The 19,718-nt window shown below is 36.8% G+C and overlaps 4 protein-coding genes across 5 annotated transcripts; 1 reads left to right on the forward strand and 3 right to left on the reverse strand.

Moving 5' to 3' along the window:
• Positions 1–107: 107 nt before the first annotated feature.
• On the forward strand, positions 108–875 carry LOC106413225. The gene is made up of 2 exons (XM_048752331.1): positions 108–483; positions 601–875. The coding sequence occupies exons 1-2, from the start codon at positions 108–110 to the stop codon at positions 873–875; spliced, it is 651 nt and encodes a 216-aa protein (XP_048608288.1).
• Positions 876–4,165: 3,290 nt separating this feature from the next.
• On the reverse strand, positions 4,166–7,026 carry LOC106413216. Its single transcript, XM_022708654.2, has 2 exons — positions 6,310–7,026; positions 4,166–6,222 (listed from the first exon to the last, which is right to left on the reverse strand). Exons 1-2 carry the CDS (start codon positions 6,475–6,477, stop codon positions 5,563–5,565), a joined length of 828 nt encoding a protein of 275 aa, XP_022564375.2. The 5' UTR covers positions 6,478–7,026; the 3' UTR covers positions 4,166–5,562.
• A 231-nt stretch (positions 7,027–7,257) lies between these two features.
• Positions 7,258–9,932, reverse strand: LOC106399584 (5'-nucleotidase SurE-like). The gene is made up of 11 exons (XM_013840051.3): positions 9,757–9,932; positions 9,341–9,661; positions 9,157–9,251; positions 8,959–9,026; positions 8,827–8,870; positions 8,672–8,749; positions 8,413–8,566; positions 8,119–8,271; positions 7,906–8,013; positions 7,735–7,803; positions 7,258–7,657 (listed from the first exon to the last, which is right to left on the reverse strand). Exons 2-11 carry the CDS (start codon positions 9,619–9,621, stop codon positions 7,559–7,561), a joined length of 1,149 nt encoding a protein of 382 aa, XP_013695505.2. The 5' UTR covers positions 9,622–9,661; positions 9,757–9,932; the 3' UTR covers positions 7,258–7,558.
• Positions 9,933–10,898: 966 nt separating this feature from the next.
• On the reverse strand, positions 10,899–19,287 carry LOC106399614 (5'-nucleotidase SurE-like). 2 transcript variants are annotated; one of them, XM_022702798.2, is made up of 9 exons: positions 18,841–19,287; positions 18,669–18,763; positions 18,446–18,513; positions 18,331–18,374; positions 18,179–18,256; positions 17,933–18,086; positions 17,639–17,791; positions 17,418–17,512; positions 10,899–11,269 (listed from the first exon to the last, which is right to left on the reverse strand). In XM_022702798.2, exons 1-8 carry the CDS (start codon positions 19,119–19,121, stop codon positions 17,507–17,509), a joined length of 879 nt encoding a protein of 292 aa, XP_022558519.1. In that variant the 5' UTR covers positions 19,122–19,287; the 3' UTR covers positions 10,899–11,269; positions 17,418–17,506. The 2 variants fall into 2 exon arrangements, with proteins under 2 accessions (XP_022558519.1, XP_048613365.1); XM_048757408.1 differs by lacking the exon at positions 10,899–11,269 and adding an exon at positions 11,400–12,554.
• Between the last annotated feature and the right edge of the window lie 431 nt (positions 19,288–19,718).

Below are 19,718 nucleotides of genomic sequence, written 5' to 3' on the forward strand. Positions count from 1 at the left end.
AACATCGAGCGACATGCTCGTCATGTGGTAATGGTCGTGAAGATATCAACCATGTGCTTTTTCAATGTCGGTTTGCTCAGAATGTTTGGTCGCTCTCGGCGGTGCCTATGCCTCCATCAGGGTCTTGGTCTAACTCGGTCTTTCTAAATATCTATCATTTGGTGAAATGTAGCAAGGTGAATTCATTGACTCCAGAGTCAAGACTTGTGTTTCCATGGCTTTTATGGCTTATATGGAAAGCTAGAAATGCATTTTGCTTCGAGTTCAAAAGACTTGACCCTGCTATTATCTTGGATAAAGCTATCACGGAAGCGCAAATTTGGAGTGAGCTTCAGGCTCCCCCTCGATCAGAGATTGTGTATGCTCCAGATCTCACGGGTTGGTCTAGGCCTCCTGTTGATTGGATTAAATGCAACGTTGGGGCCTCATGGCAGAGTGGCTCTGTGAATAGTGGAGGTGATTGGATTGCTCGTAACTCGGATGGTAAAGCTCTCCTCCATAGTAGAAGATCCTTCTCCAATGTTTCCAACCCACTGGAAGCAGATCTCTGCTCTCTCCTATGGTCTATTGAAGCAATGTGAAGCTTACGTATGAATAAAGTCGTCTTTGAGTCATCATCAGTTTCACTCAGAGATGCCTTTCTTTATCCATCTTATGACTCTCCAACGTGGCCTTTGGTACTGAATATCCGCCACGTTCTTGATGGTTTTGGGGAATGGAGGGTGGAGCATGTGATCCCGGTTAGTAACAAAGTAGCATCCATGATTGCTTTAAGTGTTACTACGGATCTACACTACCAATCTTATGTGGTTTCAGGAGGCCCTTCTTGGTTACGTAATCTTTTAGAGCAAGAAGCGGCTAACCCTCATTCTTAAACTATAGTCTTCACTCTTTATCTTGGGAGTTAAGTCCTGCTGCACCACCTACTGGTGGCTTCTTTGTTTTTATGTTACTGTCTTTTCCTTTGTTACTCTGTTTTGTTGAGGTTGTTTAACCTCTGTACTTTTCTTGAGGCTTGCCTCGGCTTGGGTCTTTGGCTCTTGCCTTTGAATATGAAATCCAGCGTTAAAAAAAAAAAAAAAGGCAAATGATAATGTATTATATCCTGTATAACGTTTCTCCCATCTTAAGTTTTCGAATATAACTAAGGATATGTTCGTTTCACGAAAATTAAAGTTTTGTTTATTAGATTTTAAATTACAAATCATATGAATGATTCTTCTAGATAAGAAAAAAGTTTTTAGTATTACAAATTTAGACTTAATTCTAAAAATCAGTCTGTTGAAACTAATTGAACCATCTAGATAGAGATGGTTCTATCAAAAAAGTATAATATTTACTATATCCTTTATATAATTCACAAATTAAAAATTTAAATTTAATATCATTTTGTTATTCACGAAAATAATAAAACTGCAAAAACGTAATTTCAAGCCAAAGCTACAAAAACGCAATTTCAAACCAAAACCATAAAACAATTTTTTCCACCGAAAACGTAAAAACACATTTTCTAACCAAAACCGAAAAAATACATTTTTCCGCCAATGCAAAAAAAATGCATTATAAAAAAAATCGCCAAAACAACAAAAAAAAATTCCGCCAAAATTGCAAAAACGTATTTACCGCCAAAAAACGTAAAACACATTTTTCCGCCAAAACCACAAAAATGTATTTACCCCGCCAAAACCACATAAAAAATATTTTTTCGCCAAAACCGCAAAAAAAAACATTTTCCCAACAAAACCGCAAAAATACATTTTCCCACCAAGATGCGAAAACACATTTTCTCACCACAAAAGTATTTTTCCTGCCAAGACACATTTTCTCGGCAAAAACCGGAAAAAAAAACATTTTTCCACCAAAACTGCAAAACACATTTTTTCGTCTAAAACGTAAAAATGTATTTTCCCGCAAAAAATACTTTTTCTTGGCAAAAATTACAAAAACACATTTTCCCGCTAAAAGCGCAAAAACCGGAAAAACGTAATTTTGTCAATATGTATTTTTCCGGTAAAACTGCAAAAATATATTTTCCGCCAAAAATTTAGATAGCTAATAAAAATTAATATAGTGAAAAAGTTAAAATATGATTAAATTAAAACATGGGTATACTATACTAAACTCATGTAGATTAAAATGAATATAAAAAACGAACATAAGTCCATTTAGATGATTCATCTAGATGATCCATCTACATGAACAAACGAACTGTTCCAATAATATATAGATGGATCATTTGGATGAATCATGTCAATGAATCATCTAAATGGTGATGACAAATGATAAAACAAACATCCCCTAAGTATCTTGGCTGTATGATGTCTTCCTAATTAGTCTAGAGTTTAATTAGATTTTGATCCGCGCTTGCAAAGCGCGGAGTAATTTATGATGAAAAAATCATCACTAACTTAATTGTGTATTTAAAACATCTTTACATTTAAAGCAGTGATTTTAAAGTTGGGCCGAATCCGCGGTCAACCCGGTTAATCCGGTGATCCGATAATCAATTTAAATTTTGAAAAAATCCATATTTAAAAAATCACTAAAACCCGAGACTAACCGATTGAACCGATGGAAGACCGATATGTAATCCAATTTGATTTAAATTGTTATAGTTTCATAATTTGTCACCTACCTATACTAATAAGTTCTATTTAATTTCGTCCTTTTATAAATTATATGATTTGTTTTCATTTATTGAATTTATCTAAAAAATTTGAAAGAAAATTGTTAGAAATTATTAAAAAGATTGTTTGGACACAATATTAATTATAATGTTGTTTGGAAATATAGATAGTAGTATAAAGAAATGAGTATATTATTTGGAAACATGAATAGTAGTACGAAGAAAAGAATATTAGTGATTTAATGTAGGTTTAGGTCTCAGACGGATCGGGTACCCAGGAAACTTTAAGGTTTCCGGATCCTTATCCGGCAGATGCATAATTTTACTATCCTTATCCGGATCTTGGATATCTTTCTAAAAATTATAATATCCGGCGGATATCCAGATATGGATCCATAAAATAAATAAAAAATAATATTAATATATATATATATATATATATAAAATATTAACAATAATTTAAAAATAAAAATATATATAATGTCTTTAATTATTTCTATGTATAATATTACAAAATTTACATAAATTTATATATACTATTATAAAAATAAAAATATATTAAATAAAATTAATTTATATATATATATTACTATTTTTAAAATATTTATTAATACAACTTACGGATCCGGATATCTGGACTTAAAAATTAAGATATTTGGATCCGGATCCGGCTTTGATGGATCCAACATTTTACTATCCGGATCCGGATTCGACCCCTCTGGATATCCGAATTGTCGGATAGGATCCGGATCGAATCTCGGATCGAATCTCGGATCGAATCCGGATCTCGGATAAAAATCTCAGGCCTAGATTTAACTATAAAGTAGAAAGATGTATTTAATATAAAAACTTTCAAAATAAATAGTAAGTCCAACACAAGGTTTCTGTTTTAATAATAAGAGGATTAGCCTTTTTGTTGGAAGTGTGTTGTCGTTTGGAGACTATGAAAGCTCTTAAACTTGTGTGAACCGTCCTTAATTGCATTTGGGTCATTACTTATTGTTTAGTCATCTCCCACCCTCTTCTTATCTCGTAATTAACACGCTCTTTGGAATAAATTAATTTGGAATCAGATTTCAGTTTTGATCTACAAGCAGGGCCGTCCCTGCCATAAGACCAGTGAAACTAGAGCTTTAGGCCACAAAATTATTACAAAATATGAGGCCACATTTTTTGAAAAAGAATGATTATAGTTAAGTGGTTAAAAACATATTCATCTTTGTTTCAGTTGGAGTCTGCATCTTCAACGTTATGGTGTCCTTCTTTTTTTTTTTTCTATTGCGACATGTAGTTTAAATAACTTATATGTTTTTTTTTGTCAAACAAATAACTTATCTGTTTCTTTTTTCTCCTTGTGTTACTTAACATTACAAATAATAATAGTTCAATTCAAACTAGTGATTTTTATTTTATTAAAATGTCTACTAATAATCTGACATAACTAAACTACTATGAGTTAAAAAAAAAATTAAACTACCATTTCACTTTGTATTTGAAAAAGAGAAACTATTATATATGCATATATATTATATAAATATATTTTACAAATAAATATAATGTTACTGTATATAAATATGCTTCAGGCCACCAAATTTATCAGGGACGGCACTGTCTACAAGTTATAGACTTTGTTACAACCATTATTTTAATATAGTATAGCAGTTTAAGGAAAGTGTAGGCATGTAAAATGAGAATGGAATAAGGATTTTATTATACTAAAACTTAGGTTTGGTTCTTAATCAAGTACCTAACCTTTTTCCTGCAATGAAAGAAAGCTTTAGTGCAAGTCAAGCATAGTCATATGCATCCATTATACTTGGAACAACCAAAACATAATAATTGTTTATAGGCTTTTGAGTCCTTAATCTCGATCCATGAGAAGTTGGACACGTGGGTACCGGAGGACTCATAATCCCCCACCCCCAGTGACCAAAATCAAAAGTTAATTACCTTTTCTTTGGTCAAAAATCAAAGAGGACTTTGATGTATTATGTCATGAAAAGAGCAATTGAGAAAGACCACATCCTTCATTTTATCTTGCCTCTTAAGTAATGAGTAGGTGAATGAATCACTTTACAAGATTGCTTCCATGGAGATGTTTTTATTTTATTTTAATCAAAGCTTCCGTGAAGATGTTATATTCACTTTCAAGGCGTTAACTGTGAACAACAATTTCAATGAGTGTTAGTTGTATTGTCATGATGTATTTAAACATTTCCAGTGTGAGCATAACTCTTTTGGCTGTCTAAAGTTTGTGTGTCTACTACATCTTTACCGTAAACTACGGAAGCACAAAGTTCATGAAAAGTGAAAACGCAACACACATACAGAAGCACAATCTGATAAATCTTTTCAAATAAAAAGCAGCACACTGCTAGTGATTTGCCAAATCAAAGTATTATCTTTCAATATCTATGAATCCAATCCATTCCAAGATTCAGATTTTATCCATCTCTACAATTGTCTAAGAAACAGTTCTACTCATTGTTTTGTGTACCTATATCATGTCGAAATCCTATAAATAAATCATTTACTTTTTGTGAACACTGTGTAAATAGGTTTATGCTTTTCAAGAACTTGGAACAAACAGGGGAGGGTAGTAGTGGAATTAAGACCCCGACCGTTTTCTTTCCCTAGTTACGAACATACATGCTTCTCAAACAGCTAATAACAAACAAAGAAACCACGAAAGAGCAAAAAGGCTGAGTTGATTCTTGCACATTCTGTTTCACATGCCTTGTGACTTGTGTTGTGTCAGTGTCACCATAAATTCGGAAGTTATAACAGAAGAAGATGTGATGTGAACCCAATCAAAACCCTGAAGACAAGTTCTTGTGAACTTCTATTGTCCCAGTCTCTAGCCTAAGCTATTTGTGACACACACTCAGAAGCACACAACCAAGTAAAGACTGCTGAGTGAACTGGAGCACTTTCACTCAACAAGAAATGACAAAAGCTTGAAAACATACCTCTTCGTTTTGTCCCTCGTTAAGAAACTGAGTGATCAGATGCTCATCTTGAGAGTTGAGATAAAGGCTATGACAGAGGAAACTTGCAGCAGCATCACTCTTGTAGTTGAACCTGATGATCTCTACGGCATTAAAACCGTGGAACTCTGACCTACTGGGTCGATGCCTCTGCTGCTCTACTTTCTTCGTCCTCCGTTTATGACCATAAAACAGAAGTGGTTGCTGGTACATCCCTGTCAGTACATGAGGTGCTTGTTTCTCAGAACTAAAACAAAGGTGATCAACGTTGCCGGCAAGCCCCACCATCTGAATTTGTATGTTTCCTCCAATGGATAGATATGTAGCGGACCTCATTTCCACTTCATTACTTGAGAAATACAAAATAATCTGCCAAGAACGCCCAGTGAATTCCTTTACGGTGATGTGGTAGTTACTAGTAAGCTCATCACAGTCTGTGACATCAAGCATTGTCAGGCTAGTAAGGTTACTAATGGACTCTGGAATCCTCTTGAGCCTCTTGCAGCCTTGAGTTATCACTTCTTCCAACTTCACCGCATGCGAAAGATCTGGAAGCTGTTCAAGATTCTTAGACACTGTCAAGTCTAGTCTTCTCAAGTGTAGTAACCACTGGGGATAAGAAGATAAACCAACAAGGAATAAGCAAATTGTTAGTTAAAATGTGGTAGTAATCACTGCACACTGAAGAGCGTTTACCTTGGTTCCTTTCATCAAGCTTGTGAGATTGCTGTAACGTAAACTGACTTCGACAAGACCTAGTGGAAGGAACCGGGGAGGAAAGTCTGTCAAAGGAAACGCATCCCAGTGTAGTAACCTAAGCCTCACCGAAAGTAAATATGTATCGTCACTCATGAAATGCAGCATGGGATCAACGTGGTCCGAGTGCCTGTGAACCTTGAGGAACTTGTGATTATTGTGGTCGTTTTTCGCATACCCATCGAGATACAACTCTGATTCGTTGTCATGTGGTGTTGACACTGAGAAAGTTAAGTTTGCATTTATACAACAGCAACATATGTTACAGATGCTGTAGACTAGGCCTGCGGTTTATAACCGAGCTCGCCGAACCAAAGGTAGGTTTATTAAAAAAAAATCTGGTTTTCGGTTCGGTAATAAATTAGTTCGGTTTTTCGAAAACTACTCGGTTCCTTCTTATGTGGTAACTGGTAAGGACGAAGAGACTTGGGCTCGATGCATCACAAGGTAATGATGGTATCCAAGAGGTGTGTAGCTACGTAGAAGCATCTGAATACCTTCAAATTAAATCAAAGCGATACATAGTAGCAGATGAAGGAGAGTATTCACCTTCATATCACATGTTGCTTTGACAACATCTCCATAGCCCTCAAAGCGATGCTTGTTCAGCGTTCAATAAAACTAACAAGCAAAGACTTATTGTCCCTATGATTATGTAAAGATTTGATGGAAGCTATGAAAAAAAGGTGGGTCACACTTGTAGGATATTGAAAAATAAATTCAATGCAATATCAACATGTTTCACATTGGAAACCTCCCTACCTCCTTTATTAAGCAAAACTCAAAGATAGCTCTCTTCATATATCTGATCAATAACAACATGCTTCACATTAGAAATCTCACTACCTCCTTTATGAGGCAAAACTCAAAGATAGCTCATGATACATATCTCAGCTGAAGCAATAGTGTCATCCAGGGGATCTGGGACCGTTCTTCTCGATCAAAAGGTATACAAAAACAAAGTTTCTACGAATTTAGAAGATAATAAAAGTAGACCGACCCTTTTCAATTACAAAGGCAAGTGTTCCAAAACAGCTACTGACAAACAAACAAGCCAACAGAAGCAAGCCACGAGGGAAATCGAATAAATAGAATAAACAAAAGGGTTAAAACGACACACACATGCTGAATCTAGTTACCAGATTTGTTTGGCCAAATCATGTAACATAATTTACTAGAAGGACCTTTTTCATTGATCAGCATTAAGGGCTTTGGAGATCCATTCTGATGCTGCGGCTTGAGTTTCTGAATCCATCTTTGGAAGTAGCGACAATGGAGTCACAGAAACCTGTCATTACAAAAAAGAGTTCAGTAAAGTAGCTTAGATTCCAGACCAGAGAAGAGCGTGTGATCATGCCAACTTACAAAACCATCTTCTAGAGCCTTGATATCCAAATCTTCATCCGTATGCTCTTCTTGTTCTTTACCCACAAACTGCATATTAACATAGTCAGGACTCAGGATCTCAAACACAATGGTACATACTATCAATATCCAAAGGATTTGTGAAGAGAACGTCTCAAAGTTCTTCTTTACCTCTAGGCGGAAGTATTTCTTAACACGGCTATCAGTTTTAGCAGCAACACCAACCGATTCAATCTCCACAATACTCTTCTTCTGTGTGGTGAAACGACGAGCCGCTCCCTGAGATCACCAGATATCTTAATCTCAGTATCTAATTAACTACTTTTGGACCTTGTGAAAACAAAGTTGAGGTTTATAACTTTTGAATAGAAGGAATTAACTCACAGCAGCTGAAGCATCTCTGCCAAGCTGAGCAAGTTGAGCTCCTAGGCTTTGTTGGTTGGACATGAAATTCCCAGCACCAGGGTGACGGTTAGCTGAAACAGCTTGGCAGCTAGGAGTCTGCCTCCACATGCTTTGTTTTGTTACCTTAAAACCCTATTCATATATGTACATGAAACATCAACTTCCCTAAACCATTAGCCAGTGAGGTTCTAATTTCACAAAACAAAGAACATGGTAACCAATGCAAGCATAGAACTCGAACCAACAACCCGTTTCTGAGTCGAAAATGCAAACCTTGTTTGATGAGGGGGATGTTGGAATTTCTATTCTGAGAGAGCAATCTTTAGGGAAAACTCCTTTCTCAATGTCTCTAATTGTGGCGGTTATCAAAGGTAAACAGACACCAACAGCATCCTTAAAGTCACTTTCTTTGCTTTCATCTTTCTTCCTGTGATAATAGATAAGAAAATAAGAAGTATGACCAAAACGTCCCATGATAAATAATCACTAGTTCTATGACATATATCAGCACGCATTCCCATGATATACGCACCAGTTCAATGATAAACACAAAGAGGGTACTCCAGAAATCAAGGCTTCCCTGGCTCCAGCCACTCCACCGGAATAGAACCTGAAAGATTCTCGCATCAGGAAACACAAAGCAGATGGACAGACAAGGAATAACTAGTTAAGAAAAAAAGCACATACATTTGATGCCCACAGCTTGAGCCCTGATTGATTCCACTAATTATCTGAAGAAAATAAGGAAAAGGATGCATAACATTAGAAGATACCATAACATCATATATGATGGGGAGATGATTAAAAAAAATGCTAAACCAGTATTGGTTTTGACCAAGCGAAAAGCGCTCCGGATAATCCTAATGAGATGCAGTCCACAGGAGTCCCTGAGACAAAAACAACAATAATCTCAAAGCCTATGAACAGAGACGGTACTCACACCATGATGCAAAAGACTATTCCAACAACCAACAAAAAGACTTCAACTTTCAGCTTATAGATGTAATGATCATTCACCTGAAACTTCAAAGGCTGTGGCACCTTTGATACCAGCGGAACTCGCAGCAATGGTTTCTCCAGGAGTCATAGAATGAGAAGAAGCCGATTTATCCCTGCCACATTCACAAGCCTTGTGGGTCACTAAAAGTTTGAAACTTTAACAAGAAAAATTGAACAAATCACAAAACCAAATCTTGCTCACGTTTGAGGAGCACAGACATGGACATTGTAGAGCCCTTCCTTAACCAAAGCCTCGACGAGAGAGACGAGCCCAATCGAATCAATCCCATCCCCATTCGTGACTAAAACGATGGGTCTGGAGTCATCGATCTCCTCCTTGGCCGCAACATCGACGGAGACAGAAGTAGACGGAGGAGGCTCCTCCTCCTCCGCGGATCCATCGCTTCCTCCTTTTCTCTTGGAAAGCACGTCCTGGAGATTCGAGACGAGCGCGGCCGACAAGCCGTTGTTCTTCGAGGTCATCGTGTCGAAAGAGAGAGCACGCAGATGAGGTGGGTCCTGTCTTGAAGACGAAGAAGAAAGTTGGGAGAGAGAGAGAGAGCGGGTCTAACGGAGGAAAGAGAGAAGCTTTAATTGGCAGAGAGAGAGAGAGATTACCTGTGTCAACTGTTATCTCTTTTTAGATAGACAAGAGGAAGAACAGTGACCCGCTATTTTTTTTCCAAACAGAAAACATAAATATTAATAAGTATACAATTTAAGTTAATAAAATATTTAGCCATATAAATACATAAACCTCATAATTAAAATAAATTATTTGGAATAGTATTTTTTACAAGTTAATATAAAATTATTCTTACTCGTAAACTCTTACTTATGCATATAAAGACCTGGACCTTGAAATTAAAATAAATTTAATTTTTTTTTTCTGGTTAGGGTCAAAAGAATGTAACATGTTATGAATGGTCCACATCTAATAATTACTCAGTTATTATGACATGCATTTAAAGATATTTGTGGAAAATAATTTGAACCGACAACATCATAGTATCATGTTGGTTGATAATTAAAACTGTTAATTGTTGCTAGATCATATGCTACTGGAATTTTTTTTTCTTATATCAAAATAGCCTTTTGATTTAATTAGTTTTAGTTGCACTATGTTATTTATGCTTTATTACTGAATTGGGTACAATTCAAAACTAGGCGCGAATCGGGCGCTCGACCGGAGTCTAGCGAGTTGAAGAAAAATCGGAGATTAATCGACGATTAGTTTTGAGTATCGTTTTCAGTTTTCTGATAAATGTATATATTATTACTCAGTTTACATAAAGAACATCAATTGTTAATGTGGCCTAGTGGTCATCTTGTGTTTTAACTGAGTGTCAGTTACCGAGTTCAAACTAAGAGTAGGGTATATTTTGCCTCCATTGTTTTTATGTTTTTCTGGCTGTTTATGCATCAAACTTGTAGATCTAACATATTACACCCGATTTCAAGCTTCCGAACCCTAAAAACGTGAATTATTTTGGTGACTCCGATTTAATACCCGAGTTTGACGAAATCGGTATGCTTCACCACCGCACAGCGTATTTCTGCCCCGCGTTATCGGCCGCATCGGCCACGTTTTAGAACCTGGGGTACAACTACATTAAATAAAATATCTGAAGGACAAACTACAATTTCTATATTTGTCTACTTGATAGCTTATTCCAGGTAATAAAGTATTTTTTAGTTAGGGTTGCATTCTATTACTAATAATTTAAAACTGATTTATGAATGAATGGAGGAATATTGTAGGGTCTCAAAGTCAAGTAACGAATTAGAAAATGTATCAATACGAGGGTAGTGTTGTAGATGAGATTATTGTCTCCCTAACTCATCCGAAGTCGTCATGATTGAAAATACACAGAAAGTACATCGAGTGCCATGCTCTTGGTATGAAATCATTTCCCTTTTCTGAAAAGAACGTCAGGACTATTAGGGAGAAGATGGCGACGGAGATGTTTGAATATAATCTTTGCTACTATAAGGACGGAGATGATGCAGACTACAGCAACTTGGATATGTACGTAGGCTAGTGATGTGTAATCTTCTCTCCTTTTGGTGCTTACTTTTGTTAGAACTCTTGGATGTGTAGTTTGTAACCTCTTTTGTCCTTTTTTGTAACCTTGTAGTACGTTAACAAGGTAGGATATGAGTAACTTTTTTTGTAACCTATCCTCCTACCAACTAGTTTGGTAGTGCATCTAACAAGGAACTTGTTCTATTGTTCATAACAGAAAGTGCATAAGTGAAAAGACGATAGAAATAAGTCATAAAACAAGTACATAAGTCAAAAGACAATAGAAATAAGTCATAACACAAATACATAAGTGGAAAGACAATAGATGGTAATAAGTCATAACACAATACATAACAAAGCAAATAGAAAGATACGTGGAAGAGTTCTAGACGACTTTATAACGACCTTCAAACGACTCACATAAGATTTGTTTCCAGAAGACTTGATGAAGACCTGATGAAGACCTTATGACGACTCGTACACGACTTTCAGGAAGACTTACTTCTAAGAAGACTTTCACCTTGACTATAATTTTTTTTCCAAACGTACGTAATTATATAAATTTATAATCTGAAATAATCAAATAGATAAACCCCTTAATATATATATATATATATATATTTTTTTTTTTTCATAAAGACGTACTTCTCATAGACTTTCACCTTAACTATAAATTTTTTCCGGAACTGATTTTTTTCAGAACTTATGTAATTATATAAATTTATAATCTGAAATAATCAAATAGATAAACCCCTTAATATATATATATATATTTTTCATGAAGACTTACTTCTCATAGACTTTCACCTTTGACTATAAATTTTTTCCGGAACTGATTTTTTTCAGAACGTATGTAATTATATAAATTTATAATCTGAAATGATCAAATAGATAAACCCCTTAAAATATATATTTTTAATTTCTACAGTTTTCATACAAAATTCTCTTATAATTTCTTTAGTTATACTATAGAATAGATATTTGTGTAGGATCATTTATATTTTCTTGTTGTGTTTAAAAATATACTTTAGCATGTATATTTTTAGTACATATCTGAATTTTGTAAGTAATTATTTTATTAAATTTTATACATGGTTTACGAATTTAAATATCTTTTAATGGTGAATGATATTTTAAATGATTTTTTTTCAAAAATAAATAAGTTAACTTATTAATTTTTCTATTTAGTTCATATAGTACTTCTATTTAGTTCATATAGTTTAGTTCATGTATTAATTGTTGATTCGGGTTACAACAAAGAGACCGTTTTCGCAAGTATAAAAATGCTATTTACAAAGTCGTCATAGAGTCATCTGGAGTCGTCATGAAGTCTTCTCATGTTTGTACTTGTAACATAGTAATATATCAATCATGTTTCTGTGTTGTCATACTGGATATAACCAGTATTAGATTGTTAAAACCAGTTCGGAAAGCAAAGTATCTAAAACATTAGAACTTAAACATCAGAACCAAGTCAGGAAACTAGAAGCGGAAACATGGGAATACAAAATGAAAGAAATGGGCGTTGACAATCCTGAATCATTTACTTATATGCGGCCGGCGTGAAAAAGTCTGGTCTCATTAATATGCGTCTTCGTGAGGATATCCCTAGATTTCGTGTGCTGGGTGCAACTGGCTGCTTCTGATGAAGCTGTAACTCACCGTGTAGCTGTGACTCCAACACATTATCCACTATCCCATTCCGCTGTTTCCTCTTCCTATTCCTCACATAGACCTGCACTGGCTTCTGATGAAGCTGTAACTCACAGTGTAGCTCTTCTTCCTCGTTCGTTCCCATCGGTTCCCGTAGAGGCTGTGTCTCATCACGAGGCTGAAAAGAGGAACTTTGAGGCTGAATAGGGGAATATTGAGTCTGTGACCGTAGCTCACCGTGTAGCTGTAACTCCCGCTCTTCTTCCTCGTTCATTCCCGTCGGTTCACATCTGTTCCCGTCCATTCTCGTCTGTTCCTCTATTTCATTTTGATGAAAAGAGGAATCTTGTTGCTCATTACCAGGCTGAAAAGAGGAATTTTGAGGCTGTGGCTCATCTTCCTCTTCTTCGTTTTGATGAAAAGAGGAATATTGAGGCTGTGTCTCATTATCAGGCTAAAAAGGGGAGGAATATTGAGGCTGTGGATCATCACGAGGCTGTCCTTTCAAAGCTTCCAATTGTGCTCTTAAGTCAAAAATCGCTTTGCCTTGTTGATCGGATTTCTTCTTCAATAACTCCACTTCTCTTTGAATTATCTCATCTTCTCCCACCTCCAGGTTTGTCTCTAAATTATCCCCATTTCTTTCTCTTGTGTTCTCTTTGACTTCAACAACCCGGTTGGATTGATCTTTTTCGTAGAGATGATCCCAACAAATTTTCTTTTGTTTCATCAAAACAAGTTTCCAGTTGTTGATGGTGGAATGATCTGTTTCGGGTTCTTGGACTTCTGCCACCAGATGATGCTCATCAATCGTAGGTACCAAAATAGACTCGATATCCTATAAAAATAAAAAGCAATAAGTCTTTCGTACGTCTTCCTTAAGTCTTTAATGAGTTTTTCTGCCTCATCCGCTTATCAGTTGTACAAGCATACCAAAATCAAACCAGCATATTATACAACATATTATGCATTTCAAACTAAGAAACCAGCATACCAAAATCAAACTAACCTTATCAGTTCCTAATGATCTGTATATGCCATTCAGTGAAAAGCCTTTTTCGCCCGTTTTGCGAAATTCCATCTTACACATCCGTGGACATGTATTCACTGCTCCTCGTACAGGCAATCGATATTTGCTCTTGAGGTTTGCAATACATTCAAAAGGAAATATCTGCAGAGTTCAAAAATAAGTCAGTGAATTCAAAGTCTTTGATTCAGAAAGAAAGTACAACGCAGAAAGAAACCTCAAAGCCAAAAAGAAACCTCTAAGGGAGTAATGAAGCAGGGTAAATTCCAACTATTCAAGGAAGGCTTGGAACGCTCTGAAGGCTCTTTCATCTTGTCTGCCAGGATATCTAAGCAGTACTTAAATGACAGAGTATCCCATGGAAAAGTCTGACACAGATCTAAATGGTTCACTAACTTAAGGAAGAAGGGGTCTAAAAAACCTTTTCCTTTATTCTTCCTTCTTATAATGATATATCCTATGAAGTATAACAATGTCATTTTCACAAGATCTTCATTATCCTCAGCCATTGACAAGAATTTTTCTTCAACGTCTAACCGATCAACCTTATCTATGTCTAAAAAGTTTCTATGAGCGAAACTGAGACTTAAACTATGCTTCTCTGCAAAGCCTTTCTTTGACGGGAGTTCATCGCATCACAATCCCGTTAACAAGGCATGTTCCCTAATGGAATATCTAATTGGGATGCCATTAACAACAGGGCACCACTGATTATCCTTGATGTAGCTAAAGCCCACAGTCCCATGAGTTTATGACAGCTGTATCTAGAAATATGAAAAACATGCTTAAACTGTGGGTGATGGTGAAACCAAGCAATCTTATCATCCTTCAGCTTTGTTTCTATTACATCAAGTGTTTCCTTAACCCGGCACGACGTTCCCATTCTACACATATGCCTATAACAGGACGGATCAAATAACATTTCTGGCGGAGGAACAGACTCTGTACCCATCGAACCCCTAGCATATCAACATTACAAAATTTCAACCCAAATCCACAACCCAAATACACAACACAAATCCACAATTCAATTGATCCACTTACCTGTTGTCAGAGACTCCGACCATCGAACTAGGATTCCAGACCCCCGGAACCCGAGTTCGATTGCCGAAGACCTCCGAAACCCTAGTTCGATGGTCGGAGTCTCTGACAACAGGTAAGTGGATCAATTGAATTTTGGATTTGTGTTGTGTATTTGGGTTGTGGATTTGGGTTGAAATTTTGGAATGTTGATATGCTAGGGGTTCGATGGGTACAGAGTCTGTTCCTTCGCCAGAAATGTTATTTGATCCGTCCTGTTATAGGCAGACGTGTAGAATGGGAACGTCGTGCCGGGTTAAGGAAACACTTGATGTAATAGAGACAAAGCTGAAGGATGATAAGATTGTTTGGTTTCACCATCACCCACAGTTTAAGCATGTTTTTCATATGCCTAGATACAGCTCTCATAAAGTCATGGGACTGTGGGCTTTAGCTATTAGAACTGCTTACATCAAGGATAATCAGTGGTGGCCTGTTGTTAATGGCATCCCAGTTAAATATTCCATTAGGGAACATACCTTGTTAACGGGATTGTGATGCGATGAACTCCCGTCAAAGAAAAGCTTTGCAGAGAAGCATAGTTTAAGTCTCAGTTTCGCTCATAGGAACTTTTTATACATAGATAAGGTTGATCGGTTAGACGTTGAAGAAAAATTCTTGTCAATGGCTGAGGATAATGAAGATCTTGTGAAAATGACATTGTTATACTTCATAGGATATATCATTATAAGAAGGAAGAATAAAGGGAAAGTTCTTTTAGACCCCTTCTTCCTTAAGTTAGTGAACCATTTAGATCTGTGTCAGACTTTTCCATGGGATACTCTGTCATTTAAGTACTGCTTAGATATCCTGGCAGACAAGATGAAAGAGCCTTCAGAGCGTTCCAAGCCTTCCTTGAATAGTTGGAATTTACCCTGCTTCATTACTCCCTTAGAGGTTTCTTTTTGGCTTTGAGGTTTCTTTCTGCGTTGTACTTTCTTTCTGAATCAAAGACTTTGAATTCACTGACTTATTTTTGAACTCTGCAGATATTTCCTTTTGAATGTATTGCAAACCTCAAGAGCAAATATCGATTGCCTGTACGAGGAGCAGTGAATACATGTCCACGGATGTGTAAGATGGAATTTCGCAAAACGGGCGAAAAAGGCTTTTCACTGAATGGCATATACAGATCATTAGGAACTGATAAGGTTAGTTTGATTTTGGTATGCTGGTTTCTTAGTTTGAAATGCATAATATGTTGTATAATATGCTGGTTTGATTTTGGTATGCTTGTACAACTGATAAGCGGATGAGGCAGAAAAACTCATTAAAGACTTAAGGAAGACGTACGAAAGACTTATTGCTTTTTATTTTTATAGGATATCGAGTCTATTTTGGTACCTACGATTGATGAGCATCATCTGGTGGCAGAAGTCCAAGAACCCGAAACAGATCATTCCACCATCAACAACTGGAAACTTGTTTTGATGGAACAAAAGAAAATTTGCTGGGATCATCTCTACGAAAAAGATCAATCCAATCGGGTTGTTGAAGTCAAAGAGAACACAAGAGAAAAAATGGGGATAATTTAGAGACAAACCTGGAGGTGGGAGAAGATGAGATAATTCAAAGAGAAGTGGAGTTATTGAAGAAGAAATCCGATCAACAAGGCAAAGCGATTTTTGACTTAAGAGCACAATTGGAAGCTTTGAAAGGACAGCCTCGTGATGATCCACAGCCTCAATATTCCTCCCCTTTTTAGCCTGATAATGAGACACAGCCTCAATATTCCTCTTTTCATCAAAACGAAGAAGAGGAAGATGAGCCACAGCCTCAAAATTCCTCTTTTCAGCCTGGTAATGAGCAACAAGATTCCTCTTTTCATCAAAATGAAATAGAGGAACAGACGAGAATGGACGGGAACAGATGTGAACCGACGGGAATGAACGAGGAAGAAGAGCGGGAGTTACAGCTACACGGTGAGCTACGGTCACAGACTCAATATTCCCCTATTCAGCCTCAAAGTTCCTCTTTTCAGCCTCGTGATGAGACACAGCCTCTACGGGAACCGATGGGAACGAACGAGGAAGAAGAGCTACACTGTGAGTTACAGCTTCATCAGAAGCCAGTGCAGGTCTATGTGAGGAATAGGAAGAGGAAACAGCGGAATGGGATAGTGGATAATGTGTTGGAGTCACAGCTACACAGTGAGTTACAGCTTCATCAGAAGCAGCCAGTTGCACCCAGCACACGAAATCTAGGGATATCCTCACGAGGACGCATATTAATGAGACCAGACTTTTTCACGCCGGCCACATATAAGTAAATGATTCAGGATTGTCAACGCCCATTTCTTTCATTTTGTACTCACAAAAACAATAACCTTAAAGCCTATGAACCGAGACGGTACTCACACCACTGTGTATTAAGACACTAAACTAGCAAAAGACTTTTCCAACAAAATGAGATTCAATGGATCTTGTTTCAACAAAAAGACTTCAACTTTCAGCTTACAGATGTAATGATCATTCAATCAAAATCAGCAAATACCTGAAACTTCAAAGGCTGTGGCACCTTTGATATCAGCAGAACTCGCAGCAATGGTTTCGCCAGGAGTCATGGAATGAGAAGAAACCGATTTAACCCTGCCAACAACAACAATTAACAGAAATAACAACAATTAACTATTCTATGACCTTCTGAACTAACAACAATTAACAGAAATAACAAAGTTGAGGCTTAAAACTTTTGAATAGGGGGAGTTAACTCACAGCAGCTGAAGCATCTCTGCCAAGCTGGGCAAGTTGAGCTCCTAGGCTTTGTTGGTTGGACATGAAATTCCCAGCACCAGGGTGACGGTTAGCTGAAACAGCTTGCCAGCTAGGAGTCTGCCTCCACATGCTTTGTTTTGTTACCTTAAAACCCTATTCATATATGTACATGAAACATCAACTTCCCTAAACCATTAGCCAGTGAGGTTCTAATTTCACAAAACAAAGAACATGGTAACCAATGCAAGCATAGAACTCGAACCAACAACCCGTTTCTGAGTCGAAAATGCAAACCTTGTTTGATGAGGGGGATGTTGGAATTTCTATTCTGAGAGAGCAATCTTTAGGGAAAACTCCTTTCTCAATGTCTCTAATTGTGGCGGTTATCAAAGGTAAACAGACACCAACAGCATCCTTAAAGTCACTTTCTTTGCTTTCATCTTTCTTCCTGTAATAATAGATAAGAAAACATTTAAACCCAAAACGTCTAATGCTATATATACTCACTAGTTATTTGATACATTCCTATGATATACTCACCAGTTCAATGATATTGACAAAGAGGGTACTCCAGAAATCAAAGCTTCCCTGGCTCCAGCCACCGCACCAGAATAGAACCTGAAAAATTCTCGCATCAGGAAACACATAGCAGATGGACAAACAAGCAAGTATACAAAGACAAAAGCACCTACATTTGATGACCACAGCTTGATCCCTGATTGATTCCACTGATTACCTGAAGAAAAAGAAGCAAAGAGAAGGATGCATAAACTATCATAATATCATATATGATTAAAAAATGCTAACCAGTATTGGTTTTGACCAAGCGAAAAGGGCTCCAGATAATCCTAATGAGATACAGTCCACAGTAGTCCCTGAGACAAAAACAATAATCTTAAAGCCTATGAAGACACTAAACTAGCAAAAGACTTTTCCAACAAAATGAGAATCAATGGATCTTGTTTCAACAAAAAGACTTCAACTTTCAGCTTACAGATGTAATGATCATTCAATCAAAATCCGCAAATACCTGAAACTTCAAAGGCGGTGGCACCTTTAATATCAGCAGAACTCGCAGCAATGGTTTCGCCAGGAGTCATAGAATGAGAAGAAACCGATTTAACCCTGCCACATTCCAATTCACAAAGTTGGAAACTTTAACAAGAAAAATTGAACAAATCATAAAACCAAATCTTGCTCACGTTTGAGGAGCACAGACATGGACATTGTAGAGCCCTTCCTTAACCAAAGCCTCGACGAGAGAGACGAGCCCAATCGAATCAATCCCATCCCCATTCGTGACTAAAACGATGGGTCTGGAGTCATCGATCTCCTCCTTGGCCGCAACATCGACGGAGACAGAAGTAGACGGAGGAGGCTCCTCCTCCTCCGCGGATCCATCGCTTCCTCCTTTTCTCTTGGAAAGCACGTCCTGGAGATTCGAGACGAGCGCGGCCGACAAGCCGTTGTTCTTCGAGGTCATCGTGTCGAAAGAGAGAACACGCAGATGAGGTGGGTCCTGTCTTGAAGACGAAGAAGAAAGTTGGGAGAGGGAGAGAGAGCGGGTCTAACGGAGGAAAGAGAGAAGCTTTAATTGGCAGAGAGAGAGAGAGAGAGAGATTACTTGTGTCAACTGTTATCTCTTTTTAGATAGACAAGAGGAAGGAAGAACAGTGACGCGCTATTTTTTTCCAAACAGAAAACATAAATATTAATAAGTATACAATTTAAGTTAATAAAATATTTATTTTTAGTAATATTTTAGTTAATTAGCCATATAAATACATAAACCTCATAATTAAAATAAATTATTTGGAATAGTATTTTTTACAAGTTAATATAAAGTTATTCTTACTCGTAAACTTTTACTTATGCATATAAAGACCTGGACCTTGAAATTAAAATAAATTGATTAATTTTTTTTTCTGGTTAGGGTCAAAAGAATGTAACATGTTATGAATGGTCCACATCTAATAATTACTCAGTTATTATGACATGCATTTAAAGATATTTGTGGAAAATAATTTGAACCGACAACATCATAGTATCATGTTGGTTGATAATTAAAACTATTAATTGT

The sequence above is a fragment of the Brassica napus genome, chromosome A2, assembly GCF_020379485.1.
Source record: "Brassica napus cultivar Da-Ae chromosome A2, Da-Ae, whole genome shotgun sequence".
NCBI classification, from domain to species: Eukaryota; Viridiplantae; Streptophyta; class Magnoliopsida; order Brassicales; family Brassicaceae; genus Brassica; species Brassica napus.